The sequence below is a fragment of the Alligator mississippiensis genome, chromosome 12 (assembly GCF_030867095.1).
Source record: "Alligator mississippiensis isolate rAllMis1 chromosome 12, rAllMis1, whole genome shotgun sequence".
In the NCBI taxonomy this organism is placed as follows: Eukaryota; Metazoa; Chordata; order Crocodylia; family Alligatoridae; genus Alligator; species Alligator mississippiensis.
The window spans coordinates 40,121,083-40,141,200 of NC_081835.1; the positions used below are offsets into that span (position 1 = coordinate 40,121,083).

General features: G+C 45.6%; 1 protein-coding gene across 3 annotated transcripts in view; it reads right to left on the minus strand.

Annotated features, from left to right (window-relative positions):
- FANCD2 (FA complementation group D2) overlaps positions 1-20,118 on the minus strand; it is a 208,938-nt gene that overhangs the window by 59,708 nt on the left and 129,112 nt on the right. For all 3 annotated transcript variants that reach the window (XM_059716123.1, XM_059716124.1, XM_059716125.1), the window contains 7 exons: positions 19,142-19,288; positions 12,155-12,271; positions 6,445-6,573; positions 6,192-6,310; positions 3,743-3,856; positions 1,328-1,455; positions 321-420 (listed from right to left, as the gene is read on the minus strand). In XM_059716123.1, coding sequence (XP_059572106.1) covers positions 321-420; positions 1,328-1,455; positions 3,743-3,856; positions 6,192-6,310; positions 6,445-6,573; positions 12,155-12,271; positions 19,142-19,288 — 854 coding nt within the window. The remainder of the gene's footprint in view (positions 1-320; positions 421-1,327; positions 1,456-3,742; positions 3,857-6,191; positions 6,311-6,444; positions 6,574-12,154; positions 12,272-19,141; positions 19,289-20,118) is intronic.

The following is a 20,118-nucleotide window of genomic DNA, read 5'->3' on the forward strand; positions in this document are numbered from 1 at the left end:
AAGGACGCTGATACATGTGACGCTGGAGTCTGCTGAAGCACGGTAATTACCACGATCCAGCAGATTCAACTAATCAAGTCTGCTCCAACACGCTGTAATTATAGCATGTTGGAGCAGCTCCGTTGCATGTATATAGGCACCCCACATTTACTTTTTGTTTGGGTTCCTGCTCCCAATAATAAAATTACCAGCTATGTTAGCTGTGTGGTGCTCCCTCTACCCTGTGCTAGTCTAACCCCCACCAATGTAGGCTCACAAAGAGATAACAGAGTGTGCCGCTAGCAGCCATATTACTAGAGAAGTATCAAAACCATCCTTACCTGAGCATGACATGCAGAGCATCATTGAACTGGCTGCCTTTCTCTCGTACTCCACTGGGCTGCATCCAGGACTGGCACAGGAACTGTTTTGCTAGTGAAGCTGTTGAAGGCAATGGGGACAGGGCTGCAGTAGTGGCAAGGTCTGTCCAGGTAGTTCCTTCCCACCATCCCAGTGGAGTTTCCACCTCTGATCAGTCCTTGCTACCTTGTGGGGCTGTAATGCAAGCAGCAAGGACTAATCGGCAAGGGAGGGGGCAGGGGGAAGCCCCTGATCAGTCCCTGCCACTATCAATGGTCTCTGGTCTTGATCAGTTGTTGCCATAGGAGAAGGCTGGGGGTTGGGGTGGGAAGAGAAGCTACAGACAACCCCCTATTCACCTACTGGCTTGAGCATGTACCAAATTTTTTATGCTCCAGCCATGGGGATATGCAGGTGTGCATACCCTGGTGTAATCTATTTTTTGTAATGCTACAAGGTCTGAAGTACAGTTTCAGCAATGTTTGTTGAACAAGGAAAAAAAGAAAAAAAGACTGCCCAACTTTCTTGCTAAGTACATGATCCTTCACCCCACATAACTTCTACCCCTGTTAGAAAGGTGAGCTATAAATCACTTGAAAGAACAGTTTTTGATTTGTAAGGACTTGTATATACACACTTTTGTATCAAGTTAGCTATACTAGGTTAGGACCAGATACATTTAAGGAGCAGATACCACTCCTTATTACAGGCAAAGCTGAACCAGTAGAGCTTATTTTAATAAATTTGGGGGTGGGGGAAAACTATACAAACATAAGTTCTTTTATGTTTAGGCAACTTTGCCTCCATTAAGGATTGTATCAATTTACCCTATTTTTCACATGCAGCACAACCTGAAATATAATATGCACTTTGATTTTGGGCAGGCAGAATAAGGCAAGAAAATTTTTTTCCAGAGTTTGGCTGCAACAGCAAGGACTGAGCCTAATCTTATCTGGGAGATGCATATCTGGGAGAAGGTATATGTTACCTATTTTGTCCCTTTTCCAGCTGGCCAAAGGTTTCTCAGCAATGATAATCAGGACCTGAATGAGTTCAAGTGCACACTGGAAACTGGGGATGCTATGCTGGAAATTTGACAAGTAGCGAAAAGCATCACTGTAGATGACAGGAAACAAAAGGGATGAGGATATATTGACGATATTACAATATCATGTATAAATGTAAAAAGAGACAGTTTCAGATAGAGATTCAGGTTTCAGCTAGATTGATATCCTGTCTCCATCAGTGGCTGATACCAGATGCCTCTCAGAGGTACGGAAACAATACAAGGATAACAGAATAACCACCCCAACACGGAACTTCCTCTTTAACCACCAGGCAGTGTAAGGCTGACTCATGTTTTAAGGTAGGGGGTTTATATCTTGTTATTCTCTCCATTGTTACCGTGGACATTTCTTTTTTGAACACTCCAAAGCCCTTGGTTTCAGTGGCATCCAGTGGCTATGAATTTCACAAGCTAATCACATATCAGGTATCTTTTTTGTCAGTTTTAAATTTCTTGCAATCTAATATAACAGTGTCCTCCTTGTTCTTATATTATAAGACCTAGTAAGAGGGAGCATGCAAGCTACCTTATATACCCCTTTATCACTTTGTCTTTTTTGTCACTGCCACACTGTGGCCTTTTCATAGAACTTTAGGGAATCATGGAGAAATAGGGCTGGAAAGGACCTCCAGACGTCATCTAGTCCAACCCCTGCCTGAGGCAAGATCATCCCCAGCCGCTCAAGAGTGTAATATACACTCACGAGATTCCAGGCAGAAGACCACTACTTTTTCACTAGAGGATGGCCAAACCCCTCACAATCCATACCATGGGTATTGATAAAATCCAGGGGTAAAACCTGTTTCTGGCCCCAAATATGATGATTGGTCTGACCCTGAGCAGAGGGGCAAGACCCTCTAGCCAGGAACCTCTGGGTTAAAGTCCCAGCAGCAGCACTGGTGCACCCCAGTCAAAATCCCCAGCCTTGACTGCAACCAGCACCAACCCTCCCAGCCCCATGTGGCAACCTGCAAAGCCCAGAATTATAGGAAATACCTACAGTAGAATGTAGGAATAGCTATGCCTAGAGCATCCCTGACCAGTAGCTGTCCAACCTCTCCTTGAACACCTCCAGTGATGGACAGCCCCTAAGCAGTCTGTTCCACTGCCTCACTAGTCTAATGGTAAAGACATTTTTCCTGATATCCAATAAAAACCTACTTGCTGCAACGTCAGGTCACTGGTCTGTGTCAGTTTGGGTCAGAGGTGGGCAGATGTGTGGGCATTAGGACCCAAATGCCACCACTTATTTTTTCCCCATTTTGGCATAGGGAGAGCACCCACAGACAGCACTTTTACCTAAGGAAGCTCTGGACAGTGACTGCTGCTATTGAATGCCATCACGGCCCCATGGCTACAAGCCAGATCAAAATGGCTCCATCGGTTGGATTTGGCCTGTGAGCTATAGGTTGCCAATTTCTGCTCTAGGAAGTTCCACAGTGAAGGACAGGCAGGACTCCAGCTTTGGATCCATTCCCTCCCAGGCACAAAGCACATGGAAGCTCCAGACCCCTGCCTGGTCATTCAGCAGCATCCCAGAGCTCGAGCTGTCACTATTACTGCTATGTGGCTGGGCACAGGCCCAAAGCTTCCATGTGCTCTGTTCCTGGGAGGGAATGGACCTGACAGTAAGCAGCAGGGAGCAGGCCTAGAGGCTGCAGGGGAAAAGTCATAGTGGGGAGCAAGGGGCAAGGAGGCTGTCTGCCCCTTCCTTCCCACCTACTGAATGCCCCCTTGCTGCTGCTTTCCATGAAAGAAAATAATGATTTTCTTATTCATTGAACTAGGTGGGGCAATGCTCCTGGCCACTACTCTCAGATTACATCACACACTCAGAGTAAGGGTTTGAATCTTCATTGAACAACCTTGTGTTTTACATGCATAATGCTGCTAATGCCCTAGAAAAGGGTAGCGGGATTTGATAGCAGTCACTGTCCTATTGTGGGGGGGAGCTTAATTTAAGATGAACTCCAATAATTAGATTTTATACATGGAAAATTATAACAAATTTATACATTTTCTATATATAGACTCTATTTACCTAAGTCCAAGATGACCCCCCCAATAATTAAAGTACATCAGTTTTGGGGTGTAGCATGCAGGAGGGGTATACTGTGCTTCACTGCAGTATTCTCTATCATGGTTCTTTGTTGGTGTAGATGTGCTCTATGTGTTATGTAGGTTGCTGCCGCTGATCAGCAAGACCTGAGTTCCAAAAATCTCAAAATCACTGAGTCAAGAAAGTATTTGTCCACAATACTCGCAGGAAACACAGAAAACATTTACAATATTATTCCTATTAAAGCTCTGAGAATGTAGCAATACCTGTTATCCTACCTGATCTGTTCCTCAAGGAGAAGAAACTCTGTCTCTCCTGGCTTTAGTCTGTCTGAAAGGACCTTGAGGGCTGACATCAACAAATCATTATTTTCTTGCTGAAAAAATCCACTCCTGAGGAAAAAAAATAACATCAAAAACGAGGAACAAAAAAGATCAGTGCCAAACCTATAATGTCTACGATACCAAACTGTTCTTCAGCAAACAAAAGTAAAGACTCTGGAAGAGCCGAGCAGCACCCATTGGAAAAGACGACGTGATATATTGCTTTAAAAAACCTAGAATTGGTCTCCATAACTAACTGAGATCCACATAATTACTTCAGCTTTTCTAGAGCATTAACAACATTATGTATGTAGAAGCCTGCTGATCACTAATCAGCACTTGCTACATGTTCAGTTTAAATCATGATGGGAACCAACCACAAATTTATTACATATATTTTGTGTAATAACTTGTGTAATAATACTTTGTGACTTATTCCCCATTTTATTGTACCATTCATTACATGAATGTGTGGTCAGGTTACTACTAAAGACATGATTAATTGGTTAGTCACATCTTAGGCTCCAGGCAAATGTTACACTTAAGTGCTGAGCGGTGGAGTGACTTCCTATACAAGTGATGTGAGGGAGAGGAGGAGGGGAGGGGAGGGGCATTTTAATTAATCATCTAGTCCAACCCCCTGCTCAAAGCAGGACCATCCCCAACTACATAATTCCAGCCAAGGCTTTGTCTAGCCAGGTCTTAAAAACCTCCAAGGATGTACAGTCCAGTACCTCTCTGCATAACCTGTTCCAGTGTTATACTACCCTCCTAGTGAGAAAATTCTTCCTAATATCAAACCTAAAATTTCCCTTCCTGCAACTTGAGACAGTTGCTCCTTGTTCTGTCATCTGCTACCACTGAAAATAGCCTAGCTCCATCTGCTTTCAAAGGCCCCTTCAGGTGGTTGAAGGCTGCTATTGAATCCCCTCTTAGTCTTCTCTTCTCTAGACTAAATACACCCAGTTCCCTCAGCCTCTCCTCATAGGTCATGTCCCCAGCCCCCTCAGCATTTTTATTGCCCTCTGCTGGACTCTCTCCAATTTGTCCACATCCTTTCTGTAGTTGGGAGGGAGGGGGCACAAAACTGGACACAGTACTCCAGATGTGGCCTCACCAGCACCGAATGGACAGGAGGAATCACTTCCCTTGATCTGCTGGCAACACTCCTACCAATGCAGCCCAGTATGCCATTAGCCTTTTTGGCAACAAGGGCACACTGTTGGCTCATATTCAGCTTATTGTCCACTGTAACCCCAAGGTCCTTTTCTGCAGAGCTGCTGCCCAGCCAGTCAGCCCCCAGCCTGTACTGGTGCATGGGACTGTTCCATCCAAAGTGCAGGACTTTGCACTTGTCCTTGTTGAATCACATGAGATTCCTTTTGGCCCAATCCTCCAATCTGTCTAGGTCATTCTGAATCCTAGGCCTACCCTCCAGTATATCTGCTACTCCCCCCATCTTGGCATCATCTGCAAACTTGCTGAGGGTGCACTCTATGCCATCTTCCAGGTCATTGATGAAGATATTGAATAAAACCAGGCCAGGGACCAACCCCTGGGGCACTCCACTTGATACTAGCTGCCAACTAGACATCAAGCCATTAATTACGACCTTCTGACCCTGATGCTACAGCCAATCCTTGCAGATAACAGATTACATTGGTTATTGCATTCTTGAAGCAAGCACTCACTCCCTTTCAAAACTATGTACCATTTCTTCCTTATATCAGAACAGCCCAAATGGCAGCCCATGGGTTGCATACAGCCCCAAAAGGGTTGGCTCCAACCCAGCCACTACCTCCCCCATCCCACAGCTGCTCCTGTCTCAGAGGTCAGGATGGGACTGAAATACTAGAACCATACACACAGCAAAGAAAGGAGATGTTCATGCTGTATGTGGGTGGTTGGGAGAAGTGGGACAGGTGCTGCATTCATGGCAGCAAGGGAAGCCAGACTGCCTGTGCAGTGAGGGGGAGGGAGGAAGCTGAGTACATAGCTGGGAGGGAGTGCTACATATGGGGCAAGGGAGACCCAGGCTGTCTGTACAGCAGGTGTGACTGCAGGGGGATGACAAGGCTGCCTGTGATGTGCAAACTAGGGGGGAAAGGTTGTAGGGGGTGAGGAATTTGGGGCTCCAGGAAAGGGAGGGAGCCTGGCTGCCTGGGTCAGTCAGGGGGCACCCAGCTGCAAACTTGCATGCCTGTGGCCCCCTGCTGTCCAGAAGTTGGACAGCCCTGGGTTGGCAAACATGCAGTATCTTTTGCAAGGATACTGGGCAGTGCCAGATTAAGCAACTTCAGCTGCTTCCAAGTTTTCAGGGAATTTTACCCGTTAACCCTTTCAGGTCATTTCAACAAGGCCTGAGCCTCTAGCTCACCAAGCACCTACCACTCCATACACTCACCAGGCAAACAGAAGGCGAAAAGTCTGCAGCAACTTCTGGTAACAGGAAGACATAAGCTGGTGCTCCTGAATGTTCACACTTGGTCCATCCATTACCCCATGGTTTTCTATAAGCAACGCCTTAAACACCAAACAAACTATTCATTTAATATTCTTTCAAGTAATCTTTTATTGTTCCCCTATGTCCATAGTGCCACAAAAAATACCACAACAAAATTTGAAAACTGCCAAGAATCAAGTTGATGCTCTCTGACCTGGAAGTAATTGTGCATGTTCTCCAAGTGATTACACAGTGGTTTTAGTAGTGTGACTGCACACTGGACAACAGCATGAGGTGACCTTTGACACAGATGGGAGAATCCAAGGTCTCTGCAGCCTTTCCCCTGCAGCAAATCCAATTGAAATTGTTCTTAATTTACAAAAGCACAACATAAGAAAAATCCAAATAAAGCCATGTTGCAAAATCACACTGAGTACATGAGGACTGTGGCAAAGTATATTCTTTATTGAGCTTACTCTCATGAGAATAAGAAATGTGTAGTGGACTAACACAGGGATACTCAACCTTCAGCCCACAGGCCAAATATGGCCCATAGAGTCATGGCATCTGGCCCACTGGGCTCCCCAAGGGTCAAGCCATTTGGCAGCAGGGGAGCAGTGGCCATTAATATGGCCACCCTCCCACCTGCCAACTTCCCAAACCCCACATGGCCAGTTGGAGCTGTGCTGCAACCTCATGCCCCCATGGGGCTGGGCCACACCCCTTTGCACACCCTGCCTAAAGGACTGGGCCACACTTCCTTCTACCTGCGGGGCTGGGCAACACCCACTCCCCCTAAGTCTGGATCAGGGCCATGCAATGCCCCCTCCCACCATTGCAGCTGGGCCATGCCTCCCGCCATGGGGTGGGGTTGGGGCCAGACCATGCCCCCTCCCCCCTCATAGGGCTTGGCCACACATCCTTTCCCCTCTGTGAGACTGAGCCACCCCCTCTTCGCCCTCCCCAAGGGGCTGGGTTGGGGTCAATCTGCCCCCCTCTGAGCAGCTGTATGATGCGTGCGGTGCTTGCCCAGGGTGTAGGATCAGGACCACCAGCCCAGACCTGGCCCATGGGGAGACTGGACACTGCTCAACCAGCATGCTGGAGCAAAAGGTTGAGCACCACTGGACTAAAGCATGTGTAGAATGAAAATAGTGTTACCCTTCAGACATGCAGTCTTGGGCACCTGATGGAGAGAATAAATGTGATCCAGACTATACAGTTTTGTTTCTGCTGGAGTTCTTTTAGGGTGTCAAGAGCACATACAGAAAAGATATCCAGTTGGCATAATGTAAGTGGACTTTCAAAAAGCATTTAACAAGGTCCTCTATCAAAGGCTTTTAAAAACTCTGTGCTGCCACGGGATTGGAGGGAAGGTTCTTTTGTGGACTCAGAGCTTCTTAAAAGATAGGAAACGAAGGGTAGAACTAAATGGTCAGTTTTTAGGATGGAGGGAAGTCAAACGTGGGATCCTGCAGGAATCTGTGCTGACCCCTATTTTGTTCAAAATTTTCACCAGTGACCTGGAAATGGGGGTGCACAATGAAACCCCCAAGTTTGCAGGTGATACCAAATTATTCTGTGTAGTCAAGTCCCAAACTGATGGAAAGAAGCTGCAGGAAGAGCTCACAAAGCTAAGTGAGCAGGCAAAAAATGGCAAAATACTTTCAATGTTGACAACTGCAAGGTAATGCACGTGGGGAAAAATAACCTTAACTATACATACACAATGCTGGGTTCTGAACTAGCTGCTTTGACTCAGAAAAGAGACACTGGAGTAATTGTAGATCTCATAAAAAAAAACAAAACTTAAGTTCAATTTGCAGCAGCTACCAAAAAAGCCAATAAAATGTTGGGCATCATCTAGTACAGAACTGAAAAAAAAAAACAGAGAACATGCCATTAAATAAATCCAAGATGTGCCCGCATCTTGAATACTGTGTGCAGTTCTGATTCTCACATCTCAAAAAAAGATGCAGTAGAATTGCAAAAAGTACAGAGAAGGGCAACCAAAATGCTCAGGGGCAAGCAGCAATTGCCATACATGGAGAAACTAAAAAGACTAGGGAACTACAAGTAAGGTGCTGATAGCTTGCAGGGGAATATGACCCAGGGTAGGGGGAAGTTTGGTTGTCCTGCTAAGGAACTAGGATTTATGTTTGAGCCCAGTGCAGGGGTAGTTTTCATTGCAGCCAGTGAGCCTACTTTTTTTGTTATAGTTTATACCTGTGAACTGGATTGTGAATAACTGGGGAGTACCAGTCACAAGAGTGCCCAACGACCATGAGAGTGTTTTTAGCCCTTTCCGGGGCTAGGGCTCATGATGGGCAGGCAGTGACTGGGAGGACCCAAGTTTGCACTATAAGGGCAATAGCAATGGCCTGAAACCAGGGAGGACTAAGGGTCAGAGCCTAAGAGGGCAAAACCAGGGCCAAAGGCCCGGAGGGGCAAAATGGAGATGGCCTAAAGCCAGGAAGGTTATGGCCCAAGAGGGGTAAGACCAGGGCCAGTGGCCTGAAGTTTATAAGGGCAAGGAACTTGAGAGGTAGAATCAGAGCCCAAGACTAGGGCTGGAGCCCAGCAGCCAGGTCTGGGGCAGTGGGCCTAGGCTAAAGGACCCAGGTAGAGGAAAGGGGTGAGGCTGAGAAGGTTGAGGCCAAACAGGGGCATGGAGGCCTAAGGAGGCCTGATAATCACTCCAGCGAGCATCCTGACCCTAAGACAACAAGTCTTGGGCATAGCTTTGGAGGAGGTCAGAGTTACGAATAGTCCATAAGGCAACAGGTGCCCTGAGGGCACAGAAGAGCCAATAAGGTTATCTAGCATGAAGGCAGGAGTGGGAAAAATGGAGTCCAGAGAAGAGCCACGCACATGATCAGAGGTCAGGAAAACAGACCTTACGACGCCAGGCTGAGAGCTATGGAAAAGCACAGGCTCAGAGGCAATCTGGTGGCCACCTATACGTTTATCAGGGGTGTTCACGAGGATCTGGGGGAATGATTGTTCACCAGAGCGCCCCAAGGGATGACAAGGTTGAACAGTTATAAACTACTGCAAGAACATTTCAGGCTGGACATAAGGAAGAATTTCTTTATTGTCCGAGACCCCAAGGTCTGGAATAGCCTGCCATCAGAGGTGATTCAAGCACCCACACTGAAAGCCTTCAAGAGAAATTTGGATGCTTATCTTGCTGGGATCCTATGACCACAGCTGACTTCCTGCCCCTCGGGCAGGGGGATGGACACGATGATCTTCTGAGGTCCGTTCCAGCCCTAATGTCTATGAAATCTATGAGTCTTGAGGGGGGAACTGGCAGGAAGATGGACCAGGGCTTGCTCTAGGACCCTTGGGCAGCCTCCCTTTTGAAAACCAAGTATATCAAGGTGTGGCAGGAAAAAAAGAAGGTAGTGTACCCTAAGGCCGGAGCAGGACAGGAGTTGTGCAGCTACCAGGAGGCATCACAGCCACTCCTGGGGCTTGATCCTGTTACAGTAGGCTACAGATTTAAAACTAGCAGAAGAAAGCACTTTTTAAAAGCAACATGTAAGCTAACTTGTGGAATTCATTTCCACAGGAGGTGGTAGAGGCAGATAACATAGCCAGGTTAAAAAAAGGACCATACAAATTCATATAAAATCTTTCAATGGCTATTGAACAGAATGGTTGGAGATGTTTTCTCTGGCATCTCTAAACCAATAATTGTGGATGCCAGGGAGGACACTAAATAAAGAATATATATATCTGTGTGAAGAATGACTAACAAAAAAACAAATTGAAAAAACAGGAAAGGAGATCGAGTGGGGAGAACGGTGCTTCAGAAGCATCTGTTCCCTGCGGATTAAAAAGCCCAGAGCGGGATGGCACAGCACAGAGGACAAGATGGGAGTGAAAGAAGACTCTGAGAAGGAGACCTTGGAGAAGACTACTGAGTCAGGGAGATCCCAGGGGTCAGTCCAGTGTGTCAGAGAAGGCACGACGGGGGAAGGAAACTGGAAGTCTCCAGAGTATATAAATTGACCCTCCGATTGCTCAGGGAAAGAGAGGTACACGGCGGAGAGAAGCTGCAAGAAACAAAAGGAGTTGAGGATGCTCATCAGAGAGAAAGAAGAAAAACAAGTTGAGGTTACTCTGGTTTGCTTTTCTGGTTTTTTTTTATGTTGATAGGGACTAACTGTTCTTCAAGGGTGAGGGGAGAACGAGAAGAGAGCCGGATATGACGTTACTTCCCCACCCTAGCAGAAAGAACATGGGAGCTGACTGAAGAGATAAACAAGATAAGATACTGCATAAAAAGAAAGAAACTGAAAGTAAAATTTTCTGTATAGTAAAGAAATTGTTCCATAGTTAATTTTATACTGTTGTGTATTACTAAAGAAGAGATTTCATAAAAGGTGTTTACAAAAGATAATTAGAAAGTATTAAAAAACAGTTTGAAATAGCCACAATCCATATGTTTGTGAGCTAACTGTGAATGTAAAAGAAAAATAATAATAAAGAGAATTGTTCAACTCAAATAAGACTGGGATTCGACTGATGACATAAATCTGGGGCGTCAGTCAAGAGAACCATCAAATAGGTTGTAACACTGATAGGAACCTTGATAGATTGCCAGTGTCCCACTGCGGCAGTAATACCTCCTGACTAATAACATCAAAATTAATAAAGATGTGGCAGGCAAGAGTCGGACTATACCGCAGGAGGCCATAGACAGGGCAATCAGTGGGAACATCACAATCTGGTTCAATGCTCTCCCTCTATAGCAGTGGTTCTCAACCTTTTCAGATTTGATGCACCCTTGAATAGACTTGTTTTTGGACTACAAAAAAAGAATTCTTGTATTGCAAAGAAATCAGAAAGCCCCCAAAGGGAAGAACATTTTTAACATTATTTGAAATCTCTGGGTATATTATGTGAATGATATTTGCATATCTAACAGTGCTAACATTGTATAGTAAGTACCCTGTAGAGCCTTTGAAAGGATCTCAAGGTACCCAGGGTGCCATGACATCCTGGCTGAGAATCAATGCTCTATAGCAGCCACCCCTGCCACTGCTGGAGACAGGATACTGGGATAGATGGGCCATTGGTGAGACCCAGTATGGCATTTCTTATGTTCACTTTACTCAGAGGAACCAAGAGTCAAAGCCTCAGGACACTGGGTATAAGAAAGAATCAAAAAACTGAGTACTAAAATAATCAACATAGTTGTTTTTTGAACTCTATTGGGATAAGGAGATGGGAGATCCAAATGATCCAAACAGAAGTTTTCTTTTTCTCTGGACACCTCCTCTTGGGATCCAAATATGCATCCCAGGGATAGGCATGATGCTATAAAGGTGGCAGCAGGGCTGTGTGCTGGACCTAAAGACTCCTTGCTACACTCTTTTGCACTGGCAGAGTCTGCTGTCCCTATTTACAACCTGTAGAGAAGCAGGAGGGTAGAAAGCAGCTGAGTTGAGTCAAAGGGCTAAAAGTACTCCAGCACAATCCCTCATTTAGCACCCATCCTCTGGTCTCTCGTCCCTCAGGAGATGGGAGAGGCTGCTTCTTCTGGAGCTTCTAATTCTACCAAGAGAAGGGAAGGGAAGGGCTAAAATTACTCTTCAGCTTGAGCTGGTTTATTTCCAGGAGAACTGGCCAGAGTCTTCCTCTGGTCTCTTGCTCTTGTTGGATTAGCTGTTACCCAGACACCTGCAGGGAACCACCAGCTGCAAACCTCTCAGCAGGGCAATCTCTCAAAAGGATGCATGCCACTCTTGTACCCAGCTGCGAATCAGACAGACACATTACTAAACTCATCTGTTAGTCTAAAGATTTAAAATGATGTCTGAAATTTCCCAGTCAAACAGGGCCATATATCACTAACATCGTCATCCTCAAACCTTGAGCACCGGCCTTTCCCCACCACTCATTTTTATACCTACCTTTAAGAAAGGAGTTTTCTTTGTAGTGCCTGGTACCAGCACGTGCTCCAGCTTCCAGCACAAATCCTGCAGAAGGAAGTCAAGTTCTGCAGGACCCAGCTGGACAATTTCTCTGGCCTGCAATTTAAAGTGAGAAAATACTTTAGTATTGTAATCTCCTATAACAGGTCTCAACCAAAAGATGGAACATAAAGATCCGGGGTTATTTACAGCACTGTCCATAACAATTAAGGCTGATACACACTCTCAAAGCTGTGCTTTAGGCATTGGACAAACATGGCAGATATGTGGTGTGTATATTATCATGACAAGACTGACTGAGTTAGTAAACCCCCAAGAGGGAGGCAAACCATTTTATTGTCTGTGTTATTACCCTACAGTTGTGGGGAAAGACCTATTGTGTACCAGCTGAAGGCTTTACCAACATACCCTAACTGATTCAATAAATTTGTTCCATCTACTCTTATGTTGGCTACTGCATGCAAAGTCATGAGGGGAAACTTCCAATAATCGGACTGCACATCCAATTCAACATTTCATTTCTAGTGAGCAAACAGGAACAGCAAATGGGGCAAGCAGTCTGCAACCAGTTCACAGGTCAGTTTGCCACCCCATCTCTTAGAAGGAGAGCCTTTAAGGTAAGCTCCTTCTTTAATTAAAAGTAGCTAATCTACATATATTTAGTGTAAGTAGCAAAAACTCAGGAGTTAGGACGAATATTTAGCTGCTTGCTTAACTAGAGTCCCAAGTGCAGGTACGTTCATTAGGAAGTTTACCTGGAAATTCTCTCTCACCTTCCTTCACTGTAACACTGGTGACAGGAAGCAGGAAAAAAGAAACCTTTTGGGACCAAGGAGCAGTAAACATGCCACCATATAGGCAAGTTTGCTAGGGAAGGTCTGTTCGGAAAGAGGGGCAGGAAGAGAGGTGGCAAATTAAGAGACCCAGAGAAATAGCTGGAGGACCTCGCAATGCCAGAGCCACTGCCACTGTCAGCTCTTCCTGTGCTCGCACCTGTAGGGTATATGTCCAGGCAGACCCGCTCACTGTCAAGGCTTCCACATAGGTCATTTGGCACTGTGGAGACTGTGGCTTGCAGGTTCCTTCCAGTGACAGTCAGGGTGGCAAATGACTGTGATTTGAGTGGTGCCTACAAGTGGTGTCCCTCAGGGAGCAGGCAAGAGAGCTACAGGAGGAGGTGGCAAGGCTTCAAAGCATTCTTCACCATGATGACTTTATCGATTCAGTGCTGGAGGAGACTTCTAGGACTGTGGCGGAAAGACCCCCAGAGGTGGAGCTACAGAAGGGAGAGGATGGACATCCAGGAAAGGGAAGCTTGTGACCTCTGGCAACAAAGAGAAATCTTCATCTCCACCTGCAGAAATTTGCCCAGAGAACAGATATGAAGCCCTAGCAGTGGTGGAAGAGGCCATGCCAGGCATCCTCAAGGTTGGGAAGATCAAGACCATTGCCAAAAAGAAAAAGGAAACCCCCTTCTGTGTGGGATGGGAAATCCATCTGCTGGCCTGACCAAGGGAAAGGGCCTGAGCAGGAGCAGATGCAACCTGCAAATCAATTAATGGCTAGAGAGATGGTATTGCCAGCAGGGCTTTAGCTTCTTCAAGCACAGGATGTTGTTCCGAGGACTGCTAGGAAAAGATGGGATCCACCCGACAGAGAGAGGGAAAAGCATCTTCAGAGACAGGCTTGCTAATCTAGTGAAGAGGGCTTTAAACTAGGGAATGGAAACAAAAGCCCTGAGATAAATAGGGACGCGGGGGACCTAGAAAAAGTGCAAGCAGGAGGGGGCAACAGGGGAGGCCTTCTCATCCTTCCTGAGAAAGTAGGGCAATCGGCTAGTTACCTCAGATGCCTGTACACAAATGCATGATGCCTAGGAAACAAGCAGGAAAAATTGGAAATCCTTGCACAGTCATGGAACTATGACATGATTGAAATAATACAGATTTGGTGAGATAGCTTGCATGAATGGAGTACTGTCATGGATGGGTACAAACTGTTTAGGAAGGACAGGCAGGGGAGAAGAGGAGGAGGAGGAGTTACGCTTTAGTTAAAAGAGCTGTATAATTGCTCAGAGCTCCGGTATGAAACTTGAGATAGGCTTATCGAATGTCTGTGTTAGGATCAGAGGGGACAGCAACAAGGATGATGTTGTTATGGGTGTCTGCTACTGATCACCAAACCAGGAGGATGTGGTGGATGAGACTTTCTTCAAACAGCTAGCACAAGTTTTCCGATCACAGGCCTTGGTTCTTCAATCACCCAAACATCTGCTGGAAGAGCAATACAGGAGTGCACAGGCAATCCAGGAAGTTTTTGGAGAGTGCTGGGGACAACTTCCTGGTGCAAGTGTTGGAGAGGTCAACTAGGGGCCATACTCCTAGTGGCACTTGGCCCTTGACCTCCAGGCTACTGACATCTGACATTCAAGAGAGAACTGAGGGGTGAAGCTTGCATTCTGGCCAGACACCTTCCCTTTGTGATAGCCTTAGGATCAGTAGATATAGGATTGTTTGCCTTGCCTGCATTATTCTTATCACTGTGTATCAATAACATTTGCCTATTATCAAATGGAGAAGTCATGGCCAGTCTGTGGGTTTGGGTCTGCCCAGAAAAAGGTATCTGGGTCATAAATCCAGTGCCAACACCCCAGGGGTAGGTCCTGGGCCAGTTTTGGTCAATATTTTCATCAATGTCCTGGAAGGTAGAATAGAGTGCACCCTCAGCAAGTTTGCAGAGGATACCAAGCTGGGGGAATAGTGGACATGCTGGAAGGTAGGCCTAGGATTTAGAGAGACCTTGAAATATTGGAGGATTGGACGAAATGAAATCTCATGAGATTTAGTAAGGACAAGTGCAAAGTCCTGCACTTAGGACGGAACAATCCCACGCTGGGGACCGACTGGCTAAGCAGCAGCTGTGTAGAAAAGGACCTGGACCTAAAGGTTACAGTGGACAATAAGCTGAATATAAGCCAATAGTGTGCCCTTGTTGTGAAGAAGGCTAACAGCATACTGGGCTACATTAGTAGGAGCACTGTCAGGAGACTGGGGGAAGCAATCCTTCCCCTTTACTTGAGCAGGGGGTTGGATTAGATGACCTCCTGAGGTCCCTTCCAACCCTAATTTTCTATGATTGTATGATTCTATTTCCAGTCCACTCAGATGGACATGATACTGCCCACCCAAGGGAAGAGATTTTGGCTTTTTCTTCTTATATGCCTTTTTTACTTCAGTCTTTACAAATAGTGTTAGCTACCAGACCATAAGTACAGTTAGCAGCAAAGATAGGGAACAAGACAAACAACTTAGAGTAATGGAAGAATCGGTTAGGGATTACTTAGATAAAATGGATGTTTTCTGGGTAGCAGGGCCAGAATGGATACACCCTACAGTACTGAAGAAATGGCCTGAGGTAATTTCAGAGTGATTGGCTATCCTATTTGAGAAACTGTAGAGGTCAGGTGAGGTTCTCAGATGATTGGAACAGGACAAATATAGGTCCCATATTTAAGAAAGGAAGAATAGGATTATAAGGAAGTAGGGCTGGAAGGGACCTCAATATCATCTACCTCAACCCCCTGCTCAAGGCAGGATCATCCCTGACTAAACCATCCCAGCCAAGTGTCTGTCCAACGTACTCTTGAAAATTTCCAAGAATGGAGAGTCCACAATTTTTCTAGTTAACATGTTCCAATTCCCAACCACCCTCATAATCAAAAAGTTCCTCCTAATCTCCAACCTAAATTTCCTCTGCTGCATTCTTGAGGCCAAAGCTCCTAATCCTGTCTTTTACAGTCACAGAGAAAAGCCCATCTCAATCCGTTCTATCAATTGCCCTTCAGGTATTTGAAGACTGTTATCAAATCCCACCTCAGTTTTCTCTCTAAAATAAATAATCCTAGCTCTTTCAGCCTGAGAGGGCATGTCTACTCAAAATACTATGTTATCAAAGTGATGAGCTACAGCAACATAGCTTGTCACTACAGCAATGTAGCAGTGGTGGGCACTAACCGTGACACCACCACTATTGCACAGTAGCAATGAGCAGTTGCTACTGTGCAGTAGGGTCAGAAACAGTCTGCGTGCCACTGGGACTGCACAGTACCAGCGGGTACTGAGCAGTCATTTAGTACTTGCAAGTACAAAATGATTGTGTAGTACCAACTGCTCAGTGGGGCACACATGTAGATGTGCCCAGAGTGGGGTCCCCTAGGAGTCTGCCCTCCGTCCAGTATTGTTTAACATTGTCATTAATGTTTGAAAGATGGTACTGAGTGTACACATAGCAAATTGTGCATGACACCGAGTATGGGTGAAGTTGCAGACACTCTGCAGGGCAGGGCTAGGATCCAGAATGACCTAGATAAACTGGAGAAACTGTCCACAATCAGTCAAATGAAATTCAACTAAAACAAGTGCAAAGTCCTGCACTTCAGGAAAAATAGCAGCATGCACAAATACAGACTGGGGAATGACTGGCTAGACTGAAGCGCTGCAGAGAAGGGTCTGGGGGTTACTGTAGACCATATTCTGAATATGAGCCAGCAGTACACTCTTGTTTGTTGCCAAAGAAGCCAATAGCATACTGGATTGTATTAACAGAAGTGTCTCTTGTAAGTCAAGGAAACTGATGCTTCTACTCTATTTGGCATTGGTGAGGCCCCACTTGTAGTACTGTGTCTAGTTGTGGGCCCATGTTTCAAGAAAAATATAGACAGACTACAAAGCATAGAGTGACAAAAATTATTAGAGGACTTGGAAGCATGACTTATGAGGAAAGGTTGAAAGTACTACAATGGTTTAATATCAAGAAGAGAAGACTGAGGGAGAATTTGATAAGTCTTCAAATACCTGAAGGGTGATTACAGAGGGGATGGAGAGACACTCTGTGGCTGTAGGGGACAGGGCTAGGAACAATGACCTCAAACTGCAGCAGAGAAAATTTAGGTTGGAGATTAGGAAGAACTTTCTTACTATGAGGGCAGTCAAACATTGAAATAGGCTACCTAGAGAAACCGTGGAATTTCCATCCCTGGAAATTCTCAAGAGAAGGTTAGAAAGACACTTGGTTGGTTTAGTCACGGAGAAATCTGCCCACCCTGTTCCTTCAAGCCCTACTTTCCTGTGATCCTATGCCTAGCTCCTTCAGCCTCTCCTGTAGCAGAAAGCCCCCTTTTCCTCTTGCCTGCATTTGCTCTCCCCTCTTTGGATATGTTTCTCTTTTTCTACCTTTTCTTCCTTCTTCTCTCTTTCACTTTAAGATAAGGAATTGTGTTTTAAAATTTGTATGTGCGCATTTTGTATCTCCCCTTGTAGTTTGGTATTTTTATCTATTTGTGTGCCATGGCATTTGTAGCTTATATTTTATACTCCTCACCTTTCAACTAAATGTGTTTTAGTAAGTTATACATTGTAACAATGTTAACAAGGGTAGGAATCAAACTGTCCTTCACTGTATCAGGCTGGCCCCTGAAAGAGCCAGTGAATCAGTGATTGAATGTGTAACAAGGTAGCACACAGCAATTAACACCTGGGAAGCTGCAGATCAACCAACAGAAGAACTCAATAGAAGACAATGTAACAACCGGGAAATCTCTAAACCTCACTGATCAAGGGCTAGAAGCCCTGGCCTGAGTTAATCAACGCCAGAGACCAACTTTTGGGCTGAATATCTCCAGATCGACCACTCCCAGAGCCCTATTCTAAATTCATCAACGGACTCCCAAACCTGCACGTACATGCGGACGACCCCTGGGGCTGACAGATGCTGTCCAGTAGCCACCGAGGGGGGGCGAAGTCCCACGAGGGTCAATGACCCCTGGATTGGGCAAACCTGAAAACTGGGAAGTCACCAAAGTCTGCCAGGGACAGATAAAAGGCAGTGAAAAGTGACCCTCAGTGGCGCCCTCTTGATCTCCAACTCAACCAGACCTGTCCAGCCAGAAGGACCAGCTGGCGACCCCCTTCTGGAAGATAACACCATGCTGAAAGAAGCCTCAACGACAGACTCCAGTGCTTGTAGGATAGGTATACCTGACTCTGTAGCCTGCTACTGTGTGTGTGTATGTGTGTGCGTGTGTGTGGGGACCAGCCCCAAGGTTTATGATTACAGTGTTTCAATCCGCCTAATAAACTAGAATTTTAAGGATCCCGAGTTGGACATTTGTAGCCAACACTCCTATGACTTACTTTATTAGTCCTTGATCCTCTTTGTTACCTGCCTCAACCATCTCTACTTTCTTCAAATCCTTTTTAAAATGTGGAGCCCAGAACTACATAGAGTACTCCAGATGAGACCTAACCTGTGCCAAATAGAGGCACTATCACCTCCTGTGTCTTGCACCGAAGGCTTCAGTTGATACATCCCAAAACCACATTTGCCTTTTATGTGGCTGCGTAATACCACAGACTCATATCAAGACTGTGATCTACCAAGACCCCGCAAGTCCTTTTCCATAGTGTTGCCATCTAGCCAGGTGTCACCCATTTTATATTTGTGTTTTTTATTATTCTTCCTGAGGTACAGCATTTTGCATTTGTCTGCATTGAATTTCATCCTTGATTAACTGTGCAGTTCCATGAGTAACTGAAAAGAGTTTGCCTGGGACATTGATAATGTATCACCAACTGGTGCCTGGTTTTTAACATGCAATTTCCTACACACTTGAGTAATCAGGATTGTCTTCTCACTTAAAATGCATTAATCTTTCAAAGTCAAAGATTGCTCAAAGCTGAAAGAGCCTGGAGCTGCAAAATCAGATGGAGTTACAAGAACAGCATCAAAATAACTTTATGACAGTGACAATATGCAAATCTAAAGATGTCCGTCTCCTGTGCTTCCCCTGGAACAGGAAGTGGCCTACCAATTTCCCATATTGCTCATGGCCTTGGTGGTACTTCCTGAAATTGACATTTCATCAAATTGCAGCATCCTTCCTACCCCTCTTGTTACAAAAGCATTCACCTCTGTGTGCATCTCTGTGTCCAAAACCGACTTTGTTAGCAGCCCACAATGGAGTATGGTGAACACGTCAAGATCTAGCTCTCGAAAATACGCACGGTATCTCTGCAGCTGCACTGAAGGGATCACTGCTTCTCTTTCACTGGCATCCTGAAAAAGCAAACAGGAATATTAATAGAACAAAACCAGGAGTCAAACCTGTGCTCTGATAAAGAATACCGCATACTACAAAATGTGCTGAGGAGACCTTTGTACTGGGGAACAGACAGGGTGACATAGCAGACCATGCCATTTTAATTTTCTATTAATTGTGGGCCATAGCATAACCCATATTCAGCTCAATGAGATATGTTGTTGTGTGACAGATAATAAAAAAAGATGAGAAAAGAATTATGAGGAAAAACACTGAAATGGTATAGTTTCATACTTGCTAGGGTTACGAGGGACCTGAACAGATCCATCTAGCCTGAACCCCCTGCCACAGGCAGGAATGAATGCTGGATTCACAAGACTCCTGACAGGTGATCATCCAAACCTCCTCTTGAATTTGCCCAAGGTAGGGGCGAGGACCACTTCCCTGGGAAGTTGGTCCCAGATTTTGGCCACCCTAACTGTAAAATATTGCCTTCTAATCTCCAACCTAAACCTATTCTCCTTCAGCTTATGACCATTGTTCCTCGTCACCCCAGGTGGTGCTGGGGAGAAAAGAACTCGGCCTATTTGCTGTTGATCCCCCTTGATGAGCTTGTAGGCAGCCACCAGGTCCCCCCTCAGCCTCCTCTTGCTGAGGCTGAACAGGTTCAGGTCCTTCAGTCTCTCCTCGTAGGGCCTGTCCTGCTGCCCTCTCACCAAGCGGGTGGCCCTCCTCTGAACCCTCTCCAGGCTGGCCGCATCCCTTTTGAAGTGCAGTGCCCGGTACTGGACGCAGTACTCCAACTGCGACCTGACCAAAGTTGCATAGAGGGGGAGTATCACCAGCC